The sequence below is a fragment of the Opisthocomus hoazin genome, chromosome 18 (assembly GCF_030867145.1).
Source record: "Opisthocomus hoazin isolate bOpiHoa1 chromosome 18, bOpiHoa1.hap1, whole genome shotgun sequence".
NCBI classification, from domain to species: domain Eukaryota; kingdom Metazoa; phylum Chordata; class Aves; order Opisthocomiformes; family Opisthocomidae; genus Opisthocomus; species Opisthocomus hoazin.
Window position 1 is genome coordinate 1,848,963 of NC_134431.1, and position 20,180 is coordinate 1,869,142.

A 20,180-nucleotide genomic window follows, 5' to 3' on the forward strand; every position below is an offset into this window, starting at 1 on the left:
ACACTCCAGCAGCACTGAAAGACCTTGCAATTACTGGGTGTTACAAAGAAAACTCATTGCTCTGAAATGTGAGGAGCGGCCAGCTTACGTGCACTGCACACACAAATGTAAAGATCCAGCTATGTCTACAGATAAGGGCTTACAATAACACCCTTTTACTCCAGACCTTCCACAAAATATTAATGGGTGGATACTGTTCATAAGGTAAACACTGTTGTACGCGCAACTTGTTATAACTTAGAAGACCATTCACCAGTAATAGCTTCCCCCATGATTTAATGCAAATTTCTTCCCTATAACTCGCATTTCTCAGTATCATATTTGCTTCATGTCTAAATCTCAGTAAGTCATAAGATGACAAAAAAGTGCCCTTCTTGTAAAAAAATATATGTACATTTTCTGACTACAAAACAGATAGCAGGATTCCTTAATTACAGAAATCAGGACCTACAGCTTTGAGACCTTATCTTCCCTTTCAGGTCTCAATTTCATGGCATCTTTACTCAAATAGCAACTGTTTTCAGTTTCCCTAATGGAATTTTAGCTCACTACACCTTTTAGCAGCACATACATTGAGTACGGAACATACTAGTCTTTGAAAACCAAGTCAAAATTCCTATCTCAATTTGTAAACATCTCATAAAGCTGACTTCCCCCTCCTCACTATTCAAAATAATGCTTCCAAGATTCACCACTACAGTAACTGACAATCTTGTCTTTTATATTTATTTCTCCATTTTAAAAAATAACCCATTCCCATCACCTTTTATGAACTTCTCAAAACATTCTAGTTTTGTATGATTCTTCAGTAAAATGTTTTGCCTCACATTTATGTCACATAAAAAAGACTAATTTTTCTGCCGAATGTCCTTCCACAGTAGAAGGAAAAACATTTTTAACTTAATTTGTCTTTTTCTCTTTCCCTTCTGATTTTTTTTTTTTTAAATTGTTGGGAAAGGAAAATTGTCTGTGTCACTGACACGAATGCCACACATCACCCATAGCCTACAATCTCCTGGAATTCTGCTATTACAAAATAAGTACAAAATTACAGTGCTTTAGATCTCAGTGGTATTTAAAATTATTTCTTAAAAAAATTTTAACACACAATTTGAAAATAATTATGGTCTACAAACTCCAGATCCTTTTTACTTGCTGCTCTCTGGAGAGGAATCTGCAAAGGAGCGGAGAAGGACGACTCAAAAATTTGACTATGAATGTAGAATAGACAGATGACTGACAAAGCACACATGGAAGCTATAACGTAGGAACGGTCTTGAATCATTCAGCTTGGAGCCAAAAACCAAGGACAGCCAGAAAAATGCACGAGCATTAACTTCTTTAAAGCATTATACCTTCAATGTTAACCTTTAAGGCAAATTTCAGGTATGACTAAAAGTAAATAATAAACTACATTTGTTAACTTCACATTCTTGTAGCAACAGATCTTATGTTTTCTCATTAAACCAGGTACTAGAGAAAGAAACAGAGCAGATTTTTCCTCACTTCTTTTCATCAGTTATCTGAAAAGTTTCAGTGGCATTTACACAAGCTATTTTATTTGTTAACAGTGTTCGAGACTACCACATCTGTATAATATCTAGCTAGATTTATTAAAACACATCAAAAATGGAATGCAAGATGCTATGCAGAATATCCAATGAACCAGAAAGGCTTCTGCATTACCAAATTATTATTTATGTATCCAAAATTACAGTAACAATTCCAGTACTGCTCTGCAATTGATATATTATACTATCCAGTGGGGTTTTTAGGAATAAGTTTACACCTGCTTCCTAGCATAAGTGAAAATAAAAAACATTGTATTGCTATTTCAAGAACAAAATGAAGTCAAACTCACTTTACCCAGATGAGAGAGTTGTAAAACTCTGGGTCAACAGACTCTAAATCCTTGAGTCCTACGGGCTTGTTTAGGATACGTTTATAGAACGGCAGGGAGAAACCAGTGTCAATGAATTTCCCATGGAACAAAGCCTGAAGAACACGAAAACAGACAAAATAACACAAGGGATGATTGAATACTTAATACGATAACATTCTGTACTCTGTACCAATGACACTTGACAGCCAAAGAATTAAAACAACCTAGAATATCATGACTGTTAATACGCTGAATTAACTTGTGCCAACAGTAGTTATATCGAAACACCTGGTAACAGTTTCAGCTCAAAAATAAATTGTTTAATTATCCATCTGATAGTACAATATTTATTTGTAGGAAAATGACATGAGAGAACCTCTTTCTACTTTTGAACTTACCATGGCAATGAATCTTCCAATAAATCGGAAGTATTTCAGATGGTCTGGATTAATGTAAGAGGCTGGGTTTATCTGTAAGCAGTAGTTATCTTTCCCTGCATATTCAAACAGGCAATACATTGGGTTCAAAACTTCATGTGACAATAGAAAGAACCATTCCCTGAAATCACACAAACAATAAAAACACATTTTAAAATAAATTAAATTAGAAGCTACTTTAGATAACTCATGTTGACTTAGGAACTTGTTGGCACATTGGTAGTAAATCTGACTTCTTTACCAGGAAGTATGCTAGGCCAAACTGACACCAAATTGTAACTGACACAGACGACGAATCAAGATGCAAAGTTACAATGACATACAACTGTCAGTGGTTTGTATAAAAAACACCCTTATCTAAATGAGCAGATTAAAACTCTACCATTGATTTAAACTTTAGGCTTTTAGGGAATGCTAATTAATATACGCACTTCTCAGTTACATTCCAGTAAAGACTTCTGACTTGAAAATAGATTCCTATTCACTTTTTCAATAACCTGCTACTTTGATATTAACAGCTGTGCCAAAAGCTTACTGTAGTTCAGTGCATCTCTAATCACTGAGACAAAGTAATTCCTAATGCAAACTGAAAACAACTTTATACAATTTTAAGACATGCACACATCTTAGGGAACTGTCTTCCTCAGATACTCCGAGGAAAGACAAGGAAAAAACTTCACTAATATTTTGAAAGCACTGCAGTTGAAGTATCTACTTTGGGGAAGTCTTCACACCAACAGCTTGTAGAAAAAGATATTATTTGCCACTTCAGTTTAGTTTACCTTGCAACACCTCCATAATCTAAGCCTTCTTCACCAGGGAAAATAACCCATAAACGTCTCCGTAGATCCTGAGGGCTGAAGCTCATTATCTTAGTAAAAGAAAAACAATCAATTCTTTTTAAGAAAACAGCTATAAGCACTAGCTAGACTTATTACTATTTGCTATCAAGCAATACAGCATTTCGTAATTCAGACCATAAAATGAACTGTAAGTACATGAAGTATCTGCTTATGGAATGTTCATGGAATTTGAAGTATTAGTACAAAACTATTTCTATAGATTAAAAAGTAAAATATATACGTCGGGATACCTAGGCCAGCAGCCTGTCTATAAGACTATGACAGAAATCCAGCCAATAAATAATGCACCTAAAGTGAGTAAATTCAGTATTTGTTACCATACTGAACAGTATCCCAGTTACCAGTTATGAAGAGACATGATCAAGGACTCCAAGAAACAAATTAGAAACTAAACAAGAACAAGTATACATTGTATATTTTTCATTTTACAGCTTCATTTCCTGAAGAGGATAATAAAAATCTAGCTGGCTTGTTTGTTTTTGAAAAGTTAGGAAGAATCACAGATGCTAAGGAACTTTACTAATGTTGGTTTCAATACTATCGAATTTGTAATTCTGCTGATTTGGTCAATTGTCAGAGGTTTACTTAAATTTCACCTAATACTTGTGTGCATCCAAGAACCTTAAGTTTTTGTTTGCAATGAGAGGCACAGAATGTGGGTCAAGATTTGTATTTTAAAATCTCTCCTAGATGTCTACAGTAATTTTCACACAAAAAATTACAACCCCAACGGAGATATCTACAAATAATGAATGATTAAAAAGTATTTAAAAAAAAAAAATCAACTCAGGTCTTTGCGATTATGTCATCTAAATTATTGCTAAGGCACCCTGTTTTGCTAAGGAAACCTAGGTTTGCTGGGGTTTACGGGATTACGTATCTCTCTCTTCTTTTCAGTGCAGTGTAATTTTATTACCTCTACAGTTACCGTAAAAGGACAAAGTGCAATTTTAGAAATAAGGCTGGACCTAACATTCAATTACAGCATTTATTTCGTCCCCTTCCAACCCCTTTTATTTGAAGACATCACTGTTCCAAAAGCCAAGGCTAGCCAACTGCACTGTTTGTTGCCTCTGCTAAAAGCCAGTTTACACTAATTTAAATAAAGATTAATGCTTTCTTCCTCAAGAATGTATGTCTCAAAACATACTATTCTATGTTCAAATTTCTTGACTTCACACATCCATGATAATTCCTACAAGAAATGAAGCCGGAAGGCATACAGGAAGATAAAATAGATTCAGCGAGGGACAAACAAAGCTAAAAGTTCCTGTCCTCTTAGAGAAGGTCTGCATTTTCTTAAGTTACTTTAAAGTCATAAAAACGCAGAAGTGGCCAGGAAGAGCATCCGCCAAGAGGAACTGTTCCCTGCACTTCCAAGCTTGTTTCTATCTGTCTTCTTAGACTGACCAGGAGCTGCTTTTGGCTTCAATTTAACAAGCAATGGGAGTGATTTATCACCACAACGAACATTCAAAAAGTGAAAGTAAAATTCAAAAGCACTTGAAAATCTTGTATAGGAACAAAATTTAACCATGGTTTACATCTACAGACATTAACAAGAATTTTGCTACTAACAATCTAAATAGAATTAATGATTTTTGTTTTCTTTTAACAATTTCATTACCCATTTAAAGACCCATAACACCCAGACTAAAATCAACTTCATGTATTTCGGTACATAGCTCATGCTTCTATAACAGCCAGTTAGGAAAAATGTGCCAACAAACATAAGCACAACATGAAACTCCTGAGAATGGGGAGCTGCTCTGTCACAGCGTTCCCCTCAAAATTAACGCAGATTTTAAAGAATTCTGAGGAAAAATTAAAAAAAAAAAAATCACCTTCTCTGTCAGATGAATCAGTCTTTAGAGCCAGGACTTCAGATTTTAGCATGATCTTTTAATATATAAATATGAATGTATCCTAACTATTAAACTAAGTTATTTTTTGTTAGTCTCACTTAAAGAAACATTAGCAAAATGTCAAAGGATCAGGAATGACATGCAACAATAAATTCGATGAACTCAACTTTCCACGCTCGCTACTAACAGGTTTTAATACAATACCTGTTGAAATGAGTCCTCGAATAATGTTTTTCTGCTCACTGTAATCTTTATGTGTTGTGGCATTGCCAGTTGCTGCAATGAAATTTTATAGAGGTGAACTGTACAATCAATCACTTGAAGTTACTGAGTTTGGCCTCGTATTTGTTGTACATATTGTTTTAAGAAGTACAGTTGAAATTCACTACTCCATATAAAACAAACCCAGTAATCAAGATATCTGAGTTGTAATTCACTCTAAGAACATATTGCTTTCAATACTGGTATTTACAGTGAGGTACACATGCCTCCAGATCCTCCTCAGAACAGGTTCAAATACTGTGCTCTTACAAGACATCAGAAAACACCAAGATCAGTAATGTATTTTAAGTCAGTAAGGCTTTCCACCCCAGAATTTAATAGAAAACTAGAAAATTTAGGTTATTCTGTACAAAATTCAAAGTGAAAATTTAGGCTAGTCTCCCTGCTATTTTTCACGGGATAATTCATTGACTCCTGAAAACTGGAACATTTAAACCTAAGCCTTTTTCCTAAACACAAAGTTATTTAATCTTTTGATATACACAGATTTCAGAGGACCAAGACTGAAACACTGGAATCTGATATTATGTTCGAGCCTGCTAACGTGCCACACAGCATATCTTCAATGTTTAGCCATGCAGATTTTCTGTGAAATGCCCTGCATTGTCCTCCAGAAGTATGTATTTGTGAAGAAAGCAGATCTTGTACTAACTGTAAAAATACTGTGTCTCCATATATTCCCCTATTAACAGCAGAAAGAAAACACTATTCTGAAACCCACCACTTAAGAAAGTAGCTAAATTGATGTTTTCCTTTATTCTAAAAAGCTTTAAAGCCGTAGCTGACCTAGCTTTAAAGCTTACATGAGTTTATACAAGTCCTGTATTTACTCCCTCCTAATTTAACCCACCTTTAACCTTACATTAGTTTACCTTTACTTGCAAGGCATTGAAGAGTTCATTTAAAGCATGTAAGCAAAAACCAAAATGCAAACAAATATTCCCAAGAAATGAATCCGTACCTGACACCAGAATCTGAAATAATGGACCTTTGCCTTGAAATCACGCACATAAGCTATCTGCGGTCCATTGTCTCTGGAATCAAGAAGAGAATAAAAGTGAATTTCAAAAGCGTTTTTGCAATTTAAGTAAAAGCCTGCTAATGTATTAGTTATATAGTTCTACGGCTTAGTTGGCTGTCCAGTTGAAACATTGCTATTGATTTTTTTTTTATTTTATTTTGGGGTGTGATTTTCTTGATTTTAAACTAAAAAAAACTTCCTTTATCAATTGTGGAGTGCATACACAGTACTTTTTAAACAGTATCTGATTATTAAAAAATATTCTAACAATAAGGATGGGATGACATTCAATTAATTTAAGTTGGGAGTTAAATTCTGTTTTTAACTCCATTCTGGTTCCTTAAAAAAAAAAAAAAAAAAAAAATCAAAGAAAGAGTTGAGTGTACTTTTAAAAAGAAAGACTGGTTACTGGAAGGAAGGGATCTGGTTATCAATAGTACTGATAAAGCTCCTCCATTACCCTCAAATCTTACATACTACTTGGCAAGAAGGATTCTAAAGTGTTCAAAACACTGCCTTCTTCAGGGACAGTTATCAGTGGATGTTAAAAAGCAGAAAATTAAGCAGCATTACTACATGTAAAACTTCCTGCATAAAAAAAAAAAGTACAAGGAGAAAAAAAATTTTCAAAGACAATGCATGCTAAACTTCACTTTTGAAAACTTACTATGATGTTAAGCACACTTACAGAGCAGACTTTCCCGTGCGAGGATCTATGTATGTGGTGGTTCTTCTGTTGTGATCCACAAAATATGGAATACCATCCACAGTAAATCGCATTTCCCAGCCCTCGGGTAAGGGTTTCTCATTTAGTTGTCTATGGATACAAGAAAATATATGGTAACTGATCAACTTAATTATTAACTCAATTGAACAATACCCGAAACAGTAAAAATTGAGACACTTCCAATTCAGTATCTGTTCTGCCTTTTTTTCCTCTTAAATTTTCATGTCAGCTCTCAATTAGACCAAAAATGACTGTTTAAATAAACACTAGCTCATTTGGTTGCACTACCTCGAACAAGAGCAAATAGAAACTTAAGGAAAAAATGTAAGCAAGGTTTATTGATGTTTCCTCCACTTAAACAGAATTTTATCTTCTAACTATTACATTTTTTACTTGAAAACTGACATAATTTTAATAAGTAGCTTTTGGTACCTCACATATAATTACAGTAGACAAGAACTTAAGAGTTTCAGAATTACAATAATAAAATAAAAATGCAAATACTGATCTTGTATAATTTTTCAACAGCTTCCAACTCAATTTTGGTATAAACAAAAATAGATTTTCATATATTTGGAAGACCTGAGCAGTAACACTCCACAGTGCTCTCAAGAGTGACTTCCCTCCATAGAATTGCATGGTAGGACCATGCCAGCAGGTTTGGTTGCTGGGTTGTATTAAGAGTAATCACGCTCTCCACACAGCCGGCTGCTGCAGGGGTGACTGGGATGGAGAAGGTGTCATGTCTGGCTACAGCTCTTACCCCTCCTCACGTATTAGGCTATTCCACTCCCTCTCCTCTTACTCCTTCTCTACAGAGGACAGCTGAAGTTGCTTCACCAAATGGAAATTTTCAGCTCAAACAGGAGGAGTTGGGATTGAACACCCTTCACCCTCAATTCCCTGCCTACATTCCCTACCTCAAAGAGTCAGAGCAACCAGAGCCCGAAATAAACTGTACTCCATTACTTTTAGTAGTGCCTCAACTTTTCTTTTTTTTTTTTTTCTTCCCCTTTTTTAAAAGGTGTGAGGAGGGGTGCTTCAGTTTTTCAAGACTGTCTTCTTTCTATCTCTTAGCTACTGACTGTCTAGGAAATAACAAAATTCTTATTCAGGATCCTCTGCACAATCCCATCACCACATGAAAGAAACCCCTTCCTTCCTCGATGATACAAATGTTTAAACACGTGTGTCTTAGTTAATAAAAGCTGTGCTGGGGAATGAACTTACTGCTGTTGACCAAAACTTTCCTGGTAATTGCACTATTACTAAGGAATATTTTGACAGTTTCCATTTTGGCTGGTACCTTCTCATACTTTAACAGGCTGTCTGAGGTTTGCATACGACAGTCCATGTTTCAGCTGTGGGCATTGTTTCCTAGCTCTCAGTCTCACTACTCTGTTACATTTTCACTCCCAAAAAGTCCCAGCTTATGTGAAGCTGCAACTGATTTCTTACCCCTGACTCCGGGGATCTTCCCATTGAGTGATTCGTGTGTTGTGATTGACAAAATACACTCTGCCATTGCTGTCAGTTCTCTTTTCTGAAAAGATGCAGAAAGAAGAAAAAAAAAAAAATAATAATAAAAAAAAAATCAATACTTGCTTAATGTATTGCTGAGACTACACCAAATAAAATAAGTAAAACCAACAGACCCTGCCACAGCCTCTACTGTCTTTAGGTTTCTCTGTACTCTGACTCCACTTCTTTTCACTTTCATTGAAAGGAACCTGCCTTAATACCACTGACTGCTAACAGTCACACAAAACAGCAGCATCACCTATCCTCAGGGAACAGCCGTACTTCATGGCGTCCACAGGCAAGGTCTTTGTCTCTCAGCTCTTACCCTGAGAAGCGCAGCTCTCCCTGCCTGCATTGCTCGTACCAACAATTCTGACCACAAGAGAGATTCTGGGCATCATAACAACAGAAACATTTGCGTGAAGGAAGTGGCTCATCACAGGAGATTCACCTGCACTGGATCTACTGGCCTACTCTTCGTGCTTTTTAAAAAGGTTTTTCAGTAATTTTTCGCATTAAAAATTTATATGGATTAAAGTATTGATGAAGTCGAAATTTTCATCTTAAGATCCTTTGCTATCTGTTTTCAAACTGTAGGAAAAAATTAATTGGAAGGAAAAAAAGTAAGCTGTTTTGTTCACAGGAGACACCAGCTGCTTCAATTATTGCGCCATACCTTGCCACCAATGTCGACAGTAAACACAAAACAGGTAACAGATATATATATAAGTCTCAGGAAAATACAAGGGCTTCATATTCAAATTACAAGCAGGAAATAAAAAATTATCAATGCGGTCTCCAAGAAAATACATTTATCTTTTCTCTCAGATAGTTCAGTGTATGCCCACGATTGAACAGAACTTATGACAAGTGCTCCAGCTTGGTCTTCTGTACCATTCTGTACCTCCTTATGCAATTTTTATTTAGTGTTGCTTTATTAAGTGTTGCAGTAGAAACACAGAATATAGAATTCAAATTATAAAAACAGGCCAGAATCTGACTACCACAAGTAAAAAGCTTCAGTTTACAAGGGAAGTCTGGATGTAGACACTTGTCTGTGAGAGTTACACTGAGAGCAGAACTCAGCACGATGTGGAAACTCAGTTTTGCTGTTTCCTGAGCAATGCCAGCCTAAAGTACATTCTTTTAAATGTTATACATCTAACGCAACAAAGCACAAGCGTGGTGAATAACGATTTTACGGCATGAAACTGCATCAGCACCAGAACTAAAAATCCAAATAGCTATGTTTGAAAAACAGACAAGTCAAAAACCCAGGTCTAACACTGCCAAACAACTACTTGCTTGAGAACTCTGCCTACGTATCATGAAACTTGCATTCTTGTATCTGCTTGACAGTCACACCAGAAATTAGCTTTATATTTACATTTTTTGTACGCTCACCCACCCCTCAATTAATTGTAAATTGTTAACCCCGTAAAGTACAAAACCAAATTTATTCCAGGGAAAGGGGCAAGTCAAGACGTGGCTAGTTCTCATCATAAAAAACATTCAGACCAACAAAACTTTCCAAGAATTGGCCTGGAGATGGAATTTGGCAGTTCAAGTTTGAGGGGGTTTGCAGTCTGATCTGGCAGGAACAGGATGGTGATGGGAAATCCTGTCTAATGAAAGTAGTAAAAAAAGGATGAGCGTGTGAAAGAAGCTATTATGATAGTTACAGGGAGTAAACCAGAATGCTTGACTTTATCATTTCTAATCTACTTTGAAGTCGCATGTCCTTGTCAGGACTCTTTAAGAGTACATTTAGTTAGATGTAGTTTAAAAGATCTTTAATCCAGATTTTCCTTTTAAAAACTAGCCTAGAAGAGCTGACAAAATAATTTGGCAGAAGTATGCTTTAATGTTTAATTACATTGCATTACAAAGCACTTGCAAGTCCATCTTACCCCATCCATGCGGCAGAGGGCCAAGAGGATCAAACTCTTTGTTCTGTGTGGATGAGAAGTCCTGGTTCTGCAAGTCACACAAACAAAAGGTGCATTAGTGACTCCTCACTTGCTTTCCAGATGTTCTAACACAGCCATCATGAATTATTGAAGTAAATGCATTTTTGTTACTGTTACATATAAGCAAAGATGCCAACAACTTATTTTACTTCACAGAGAAGGCCTATTTTACAGACCTTGGCATGCTTAATTAACCACAGTGCCAAGAAAATAATTATTCTTTGTTTAGTGCCCCTGCCTGCGCATCAGGGAAATCAGTACAGCAGCACCCAAAACAACCCGAAAGCAAACCACTTCATTCCTGCGTTCAGTACAGCTCTCCCTATCAACATTTATGAGGTCCATTTTTTTTTCTCTACACATATAGCAAATTTAGAACTTACACCATTCTTGGTAAACTAGTAGCATGAGTTGGAGTTATCCACAGTCTACTGTTCATCAGAGGTAAACAATGGATTTAAAATTCTGGAAGGATTATTTTCAATTTTCCTGCTTTCATAGCATTCATTGTGCATATTCCCTTTTACCCAAAGCAGAAACATATGTCCTGCGAGCTTGCTTACCTTCCAGCTCTTTGGCCAAGCCAATACAAGGCACTATAAACAAATCTGCTTATTACTAAGCTGCAGTTTGTTTTGAACCAGTGGTGGCTTTTTTCAATATCGTACATAAATTTTATCAAAGAACACCACCTACACTCAGCTGACAAATAAAAACCATTACACCTCATCTGCTGCCTGCAGGCACTGCCAGGACAGGAACTAAGGTTACCAATTATTACCACCTGCCATGCTACACACACACACAGATACTGTATTATCAAAAAGAGTAAAACCACAACAAAATCTGGTATCTTTATGGAGCGAAGTCACCCACAAGCATGCCCAAAAGCCAAATACATATATACTTTCAATATGCAGAAGACAGACTAACGGGTTGAAAATTTGAAGAAGATACCTGTCTTTCTTAACTTTGTAGTCACCACTACATTCCTTACCCCGTATATAAATCTCTGATTAAACTGCTGCATGGCTCCTTGGAGCTGACTGCGCTGAAGCTGCCACTGCTCGTAATTTCGGACAGACTCCAGTGTTGGTCTTTGCCACGTTGTTGTTCTCGTGAAGTGGTCAACATAATAAATTCTCCCCATGTTGTCAACTCGGCGCTCCCAGCTTTTAAAAAAATTACAAATAACAGTCCTCAATAGCAGACAATTTTAAGGGCTCAGAAGCAGGTTTAGGCAAACAGGCAGTACGTTGGAAGGGGATATAAAGCCTGGGCTCACCAGCAGACATTTTTTACTCCTTTTACCTTCCACTAAAACTATGTAAGACTTGAAATTGTTGAGGAGAATCACTTTGTTGTGTATTGTACCAAGTCAGGCTCATTCACTTACTGAACTTCCAGCATTTTTGAAATCATTTTCAAGAGCTATGCAAACCACTGTCAGTACTACACTGTCACCACTGCATTCACCCCACCCAACCCATGAGACAACAGCCTGCTGGTTTCTCCTAAGAAGACAGCAAAACCAGTAGAAGCCCTGACCATCTGGGCTGTACAATGCAAGATTTCCTCACACTCTAATCTGACAGAAAAGGAAGGTGTGGGCACTGTGGTTTGGGTTTTTTTTTTTGTTGTGGTTTGGTTCTGGGTTGGGGTTTTTATTTATTCTTTTCAGTTCATATGAAATCAGTACTATTTACAAAACTTGAGTGAAAACACTACCACTCTGAATAAGCTGAAGTAATACACTAGTCAGTCCTCTCAAAGAGTTCAAAATAAATTGAGCATGACAGGCGAGTTCCCTTTATGAGAGTGTCTGCCCGGTTTTGTTCTTTAATATCAAGTTCTCTTTACTATCCCACATGGTTTTACTGTGTAATTCCATGCAGCGTGTGAACCACGTGAGTACGAATCAAGTGCAACTGGACAATTCTTATGTTTTCCTTACTTCTTAAAAAAAATAAGAAACACAGAATAAATGTGACCACCGCTTCCATGTAGAGACTAACACCCCTGGCTGTTCTGACGCTAACAGCTGGAAAAGCTTAATGACCAAAGCTGGTTTATAAGCACATAGTCAATTAGCAGCTGGGAACCCTGAGACAGGATCAAAGGACTGCGAGCAGTAACCTCAGGAGAAACAGCTAACCAAGGGCATTCTTGCTCAAGCTGACAGTTACCTGAAATCCCAAAATTCTTTTCTGTGGTTTTGGTTCTCTTTTACAGTTAGGGGTGTCTACTGTCTTTAACTTAAAAACATTTCTCAGTAAAAATGCACTTGCTTAATCTTTGACGGGAAGTTCAGATTCTGTTATTTTTGACATTCAACTCTTTTCCATACTATGCACTACACATTTTTGCGGAACTCCCTGGAGACAACCTGCAGCAATTGTTTGCACTGGGTTCACAATTCCATTTATAAACATACTTTCTAGCTTTAGTAAACTGTCAGTCAATTTCTGAAAAATCCAGACGTCTCCTAGACAATCATATTCCTTATCCTGGCTCACCTCGGAGGAAGGGGCTCTGGCCGATCCCACGTCGTTCTTTTTTCAACATGATCTACATAGTATACTCGACCATGTTGGTCTACTCTTTGCTCCCAACTGAAAACAAAACAATACTTTTATCTTCCTCCAGATCAAACATCTCCAATCACCCATCTAAAGATGACAAATGTTTGTTTTCACAAAATTTCTAAATAAAATGCTTGAAACCAACACTTAGTTAATGAGCTGCACCAAAATGCTGTACACTATACAGTGGTACGATGGCCACAATAACAGTAATTCTATGTCAACTAGAATACAAAAAATGTTCTACATGATCACCTTCAGTTTCTGGGAAACAGAAGCTAAAATTCATGCCTACGCATACAATTTTCGCAAGCAATGAAGCAAAGTTTTGTATTCAGTATCAAGTATGTCAATAACCTGTTGAACGGAATCATCTGTAAAGCACAAACCCCTTTTAGAGTAACATTAATTCAATTTAAATGTATGCAGAGTTCATCATAAGGGCACTGGTCACATATTTTCTGCATCTGCAGCACTTGGGATACTGGCTTACCCCTGTATTTGCATCAAATGTAACATCGCGGGGGAAAAAGCATGCTAATTTGCCATTTCTTTGAAAGCAAAATGGTAAAGCAACAACTGGTATTTTCCCTTCTGGTTTTATCTGTCACAGTTATCCTGTGAGTAAGCGAGGTAATTCAGACTTCTCCTTTTTGGTTCAACTGCCTGCACATTAAGGCAGAGATGTCACCAGTTACACCATTCACACTGGAAAGCTTTTGCTTTCCCTCACTCAGAGTCCAGAAACTTTATTTTGTTTTAAATTTAGCACCTAAATTAGAGCTTTGAGGCAATAGAGCAACCATCCGGCAAATTCCAGATGTGCCTGAAACACAACAGTGTGCCCACGCTACTCCCATGAGCTGCAGTACGAAGTCCAAAACTTCAGGACATATCACCGATTATGTTCTGCAATAGCAGCTTTTCTTCTACTTACCTATACCAATATTTTACTACCTGACTTCATTCTAATTTGAAGACAGCAAGCTGTCACACTGTTTAAAAATCCTATGTTTCACAGACATGGGAACGTATGACAAGCATCAACAATACCTGAAAGATTAATTCTTTTCTTGAATAAACCATGCTTGAAGGCCTACCAGACAAAACAGTTATGCAGACCTCCAAATTAGTATCGGGGGATTTTTTGTCACGCAGCAAAAGGTAGATGTTACGAACATTTTGTTACACCTACTGTAAGTAAAATAAAGTAAAACCGGAAATGTCAGCACACAAGAGAAAAAAAAAAGTCATTAAACCCATACCCAGGTGGAAGAGGACCTTGACTGACTGTGGTAAGTGCCTGAGGTGGAGGATTTACTGGCTGGACTTGTCTTGATACTGGCGGTGTGGTGAGTGCAGCAGTTGCAGGAGCTGTTGTCGGGGCTGTTGCTGGAGCTGTTGCCCCCTCGGGGCTCTGTTCTGCAGATGTATTTGCAGCTGTCCCTGCCGGTGATCCCGCACTGGCCCCATCATTTTCTGTGGATGTGGATGAAGGACCATTTACACTTGCTATGATGTCAGAGATATGAAAGACAGAAGAAAAAAAAGCCTTTAATTGATAATTATCACCAATTTATTTTAGAAGTTGTAAATCATAAAGGTAAGCATGCAAGAACTGGCCTTTCAAAGTGCACACACAGAGTCACATTTTACAGCTCACACAAAAACTAAAAAGCAATTTTGTCTCACTTTGTAAAAATGCTTTAATCCAAGAACTGCCATCAACAGCACAATTTTGGCATTTCTGATAGAACAAATCACATTTATCAAAGCACACTGTCTGCATTCTGTAAACACTAAACGATTATAAACAAAAAACTACTTTCTTGAATTGATGAGTTATTTTCCATTTGTTATTTGGAGTAATAATTTCAGACATAAGAAGCAGAAAATTTTCAAGAAGAGATTTGCATGGAAAGACGTTATCGGAAGGGGACGGGAATACATACACTCTTTAAATGTTTTTAGTTTTTTCTGCATGCCATTTGGTGGCTGGGATCAAAAGTTGTACAAAGTCAGGCCTTACTACTGAACTAAACTGGATTATTCTTTTAAACTAATTACTGTATTGCAGTTTCCCATCCAGACTCAGCATTTATCAATTGCAATAAGGTGACTAGTGAAACAGATTGCAGTGTACGGGGGTAAAGTAGCTACCCTAAAAACATCAACTATCTCTTCAGGAGTACCTGTTTTGCAATATTTAAATAATCAGATAAAATAAAATATCAATCTCAGTGCAAGAGAGTACTGAGTGTTTTAAATGCTGCTATTTCACAAAATTTAACTAGAATTGTAGAAACAATTAACTAGTATTTCAAAACCCAGTATTGTCAACTTGAGACAGTTCTGCAAGTCCTTCAGTGGGTTTCGTCTCAAGCCTCAAACTCAGGGGATGTCTCAGTGCAGTAGTAGCGTTCCCCAGCTCCATCCTCTGTAGCAGTGTCACCGCAATCATTACTTAGCAGACAGGGAAGCAAGAAATTTCTAATAATAAGAACAATGATTAAACAACATGTACTGAATGCAAGCTAAAAAACAGTCCTTCAGGAGTTATCTGACAAAGAATTTACCATGAAAAAATGTAGTTCAAATCAGCATCAGAAACTGCTACGTTCATTCAGAGTGTGCAGCTTTGAAACGAATGCCGGGGCCTAGGATACCTACCAGCTACTGAAACGGGTCTGCGGGGAGTGGGCGGAGGTGGTCTCGAAGGCCTGGGAGGTCTAGTAGGTTTGCAGTTTCCATTTGTGAGTAATGGAGAGTCACTGCCATTAACAGTCTTGGTTTCACTGGGAGCAGCATCTTCAGAGCTTTCAAGGCCATTTGAGTTAGTCCTTTTGCAGGAAAAGACAGAAAGGAGAACTGTTCTAACAGCGTATGGATGGCATTAAACTGTACGGAAGACACTGATGAATGTAATAGTTATGACTAGGTGAGATTCCTACATTCATAATAATTATGAAGAGCCATACATCTGTATAAAGATGTTAAGAGTTTATCTTCTGAGGTATGTGAAACCTCAGCTGATGAAAAGGTTGTGAAATAAATGTATCTAACATCCAACACTGAAATCTCCTCTTTCATTTCCCCACTCGATACACCTGCCTTTAGGCCCAGACTCTGGGTTTTGCTGCTCAGCTATTTCTGCCCCTGAATTCCACTTGTCCCCAACGAGACGGGAAGCTGCCTATGACCCAAGAACAGAACTGTGTGCAAGTGCTGCACAGGGCCAGCGTATGCTCTGAACACACAGAATACTGCATATTTCTAGAAAACTTAACTAAACATATACCAGTTTTCCCCCTCAACTCAATTCTGGAAAGGACTGGAGAATTTAGGACTAAGCACTAAAGTTTTGACCAAGAGCTATGAATATAAACTTCTCATCTTTGCAAGAATTAAGAATCTAAATAGCAGTACTCAATCATTCTCTACTGTTCAGGTGAACCTGGCAGTGTATTATTCTCATATATTTGTAGCTCTGTAAGCAGTTTACAAGTATCTGTATCTCTGTTTCTAAAGCATTTTATTTTCAGAATATGCTGTGCAAAATAAAAAGACTGTCAACTAAAATTCTAGTGGACTGACAGGTCAAATACATGGGCCATCAGTAATAATGACACAAGCTATGGTTTCAGCCCAGTACCTCTAAAATTACATTCCTTTACATATACACAAAATAAAAGCCAGTAGATAAGCCTAAGTAAATCACAAGTCACAGAGTCAAGTAGAACCACGTATTTTTGACCTCAGTATCACCATCAAACAGACTTTTGGTCTATACCAGGCGTGGTACACGTAATTTGTACCATACCACACCAATCCCAAAGTAAGACACTACGAAAGCGTGTACAAACCACTAGCGATCTGAAGTTTATAAGAGCTGTAGCCTAGGTTTTCCTCAGTCCCAGAAAGCATACTGCTGTTGTTTGAACATTAAAGTCAGAAGTGTAACCTTCTATGCTTAGTGTATTTGACCAGTCGGCCCAAGGTATAACAATGCATATGAAAACATTAATATACATGTAATCATAACCACTGCTAGACGTATTCCAAATCATTTACATGATCCTCAAAATGGACCTGTAATGAGCACCAAAAACCGGAATGGTTGGTACTAAACCCAAATCAGCTATTACTGTTATTATTATTATACTACTAGACACTCAGGCATTCTGAATACCTGAGCATGAAAAGGAAACAGAACAAAAATAAACTTTAATGCAAAGACTAAATTTAGACAACATAGCTAAGAGCTACGATCTATTGAAAAAAAACAGTGAAATTTCACTTAAGCTACTCCAGATGCCATCGAAGAGCATTGTTCATTGTACAGATCCTTAAAATACTTGTAGTACTGAGAACTAATTAAAGTGGCATGGTGCTCACTGCAGGTTAATCCACCATCAACTATGGTCACACTTATATCCTACCAAGCAGCACGGTACATAATCCAATATCGACCTTAAAACACTGCAACTGCTAGACAGCTTTTGGCATCTTAACAAAGGTAAATATAATTCTGATACTTCCACGCTATAAGGCAAAATGGTGTAAAAATAACCAGTGTAATTTACCCAACAGTAAGATTTTTTTTTTTTTTAAATACATTTTACTTTGGTTTCTCACTGGGAGAAGGGTAAGGAACACTAAGGGAAAAAAACAACTGAAACTGGAAGATCGGGTTATATGGAAAACAATTTAATATGTGAATGTACAACAGAAAAATATTTTAAAGACACACTCAGATCGTAACAGATACTTCAAAACCACAAACACTAAAAGGCTGTGTAAAAAAAGGAGGAAAAAAGTCTTACCGTGTATCATTCCTTACTCTGGAGCTATCATTTTGTGTAGGACCTTAAATACCAGAAAGAAAAAGAGAATAGAAGTATAAGCAACATTCGGAATCATTTCCAAGGCAAGAAGCAGACTTTAGTGCTCCCATGTTTTCCAGATGTGGAGGTGATACACTGTGCTGCTTATCTACTGTCTTAGTCCAAAAACGTATAGCTGTTGCACATCTCTGTATGTGCGTGTGTATACATGATTTTTTAAATCACTGGCACTGTAAGTAATATTTTCACCTTATGGAAGATATAACAGGATATCATTTGACTGTATGAATATTCCCAGACACACTCAGTTCAATAACATTGTCTCCTGTCTTTGCAGCAGCATCAAGCAGTGTTCGCCACTCTTCAAGTGGAGCCAGCTTTTCCCATTCTTTCCCTTTTCAATGGCAACAGGCAGAGCAGGAAAGGCAACAACTTCTCCCAAATCTTCCCTCTGGTTGGCTAACAAGCAACTGCAGGGGCTGTGTTTTCTCTAGCCTGGACCCTTCCCTTTCTCTGTAAATTATTTAGCATAAAGGCATTCAAGCAGGCACAGAATATGGTTGCATTCCAAACAGAAGTATAGCAGCTGTGTAGATTCACGAACGTTTTGCAACTGCTTATTCAGTCACCTTGGAAATATTTGCCTTTTGTGCCAGAATTTGCAACACTTGAAAACGCAGCACAGAACTCCTCATTCACGTAGACAGAATAAATACTTTACCTTCATAGAATTAAACAAATGTCATCAACAAAGAAATCAGTTATGAATTCTGATGGGAACCATGTACAGACCTAAGCCAAAGACTAGGATGTAGTCATGTAAAGGCTTATGAGAAGGTGCTGTTAGTGGGCCACACATGGAAGTGATTTTAATCCCAGAAACAGAGATCTTAATTCAGCTACCCAATAAACAGTGTATTTGCCTGTAAGTACCTTTAGCCTGTAGAATAAGAATGTGTTAGACTACTTTAAGATTTAACTCTCTCCTCATGTCCCCTCATCATCTGGGTACCCTCTGCTGAACGTCTGGCGTCGTATGTCAATGTCTGTCTCTACTGCTGAGCCCAGAACTGCATACAGTACTCAATTCCACTACCTGCCCGCCTTTCCCTATCTGACAGCCTTTTCTCAGTGGGTGAACTTCAGAAAACAGAAGAAAGCACAGATGAAAACCAAGTACAGCATAAGAGGAAAATCTGTTACTTTCACTAGTTATTGCTGTCAATAGACCTCAGCCCTGCTCTACAAGCCCCACACAATCCCAGCATCTGGCTTTTATTTACAAAAAAATCCCACCCCATCAGATCATGTGATTGATCCTCTTAACAATATGCAAAGAAAGATGGACAAAAAGCTTCAAGAAATAATGACTGCAAAGGTAGTGTGTTAGTTCAATTTTCCTATGATACTTAAACGGAATCTCAAAGTAACTTCCTTTAGTCCTTTAAAAAAACCCAGAAGCGTACAAATTGCCAATTAACTGCCTAGCTACTTGCTACCGCAGACAGTCTCTCCAGTGCTGCCTTCTGGAGAAATAACCTCTTATCTCTTTCTACTTTGTAATGTACAATACCCTCAGAAATGCTCCGTTGCCTGCCCTGCACCAATGGAATTAATAGCCCTTACTATTTATTTTAGTATAATTACATATTTTACATGTATTCAAGATTTTCAGTTAAAAATCATACTAGTTGTCTGAAACTGGAGGACACCAATCAAACAGAATAGCGGGTCCCTTTCTGCAGCACTCCAAGGGGAACAAAAAAATCTATGAAAACACTTATTTAAATGAGATATTTTAAGAAAAAAATAATATAAACCCACTTTTCCTAGGGAGCAGAATATGTACGATGATATCAGATGAACTTATTCTATATTCTTTCCCGTTTATGATATTATTAAATATTCAGGGAAGCTAGAGGCTTTCATTAAAGTTTTGAATTGCTAAATACAAGTTAGCAAAGTCCAGAAAATAAAGATACTGATCTCATTTTCATTACAGTAAGGCTGAAAGTCTTCACGGTGTACTATGACTCCACCTTAAATAAAAATGCGTAAGACTCCACAAACAGAAAGTTATAGAAACTGCTGTTGTTATGATTACTAAAAATAACATTGTGTTAAAGCTTCCAGAAAAAAACACTTTGTGTACCAGATATATATAGAGGGCACATTTGAACTGAAGA

The 20,180-nt window shown here is 37.2% G+C and overlaps 1 protein-coding gene across 1 annotated transcript in view; it reads right to left on the reverse strand.

Annotated features, from left to right (window-relative positions):
* Window positions 1-20,180, reverse strand: part of ITCH (itchy E3 ubiquitin protein ligase) — a 72,296-nt gene that overhangs the window by 7,839 nt on the left and 44,277 nt on the right. The window contains exons 6-18 of the mRNA XM_075438304.1: window positions 17,974-18,016; window positions 15,821-15,990; window positions 14,416-14,662; window positions 13,085-13,180; window positions 11,566-11,740; window positions 10,509-10,575; window positions 8,536-8,620; window positions 7,039-7,167; window positions 6,291-6,363; window positions 5,252-5,323; window positions 3,102-3,190; window positions 2,281-2,440; window positions 1,862-1,995 (exon numbers count right to left, since the gene is read on the reverse strand). Coding sequence (XP_075294419.1) covers window positions 1,862-1,995; window positions 2,281-2,440; window positions 3,102-3,190; window positions 5,252-5,323; window positions 6,291-6,363; window positions 7,039-7,167; window positions 8,536-8,620; window positions 10,509-10,575; window positions 11,566-11,740; window positions 13,085-13,180; window positions 14,416-14,662; window positions 15,821-15,990; window positions 17,974-18,016 — 1,540 coding nt within the window. The remainder of the gene's footprint in view (window positions 1-1,861; window positions 1,996-2,280; window positions 2,441-3,101; window positions 3,191-5,251; window positions 5,324-6,290; window positions 6,364-7,038; window positions 7,168-8,535; window positions 8,621-10,508; window positions 10,576-11,565; window positions 11,741-13,084; window positions 13,181-14,415; window positions 14,663-15,820; window positions 15,991-17,973; window positions 18,017-20,180) is intronic.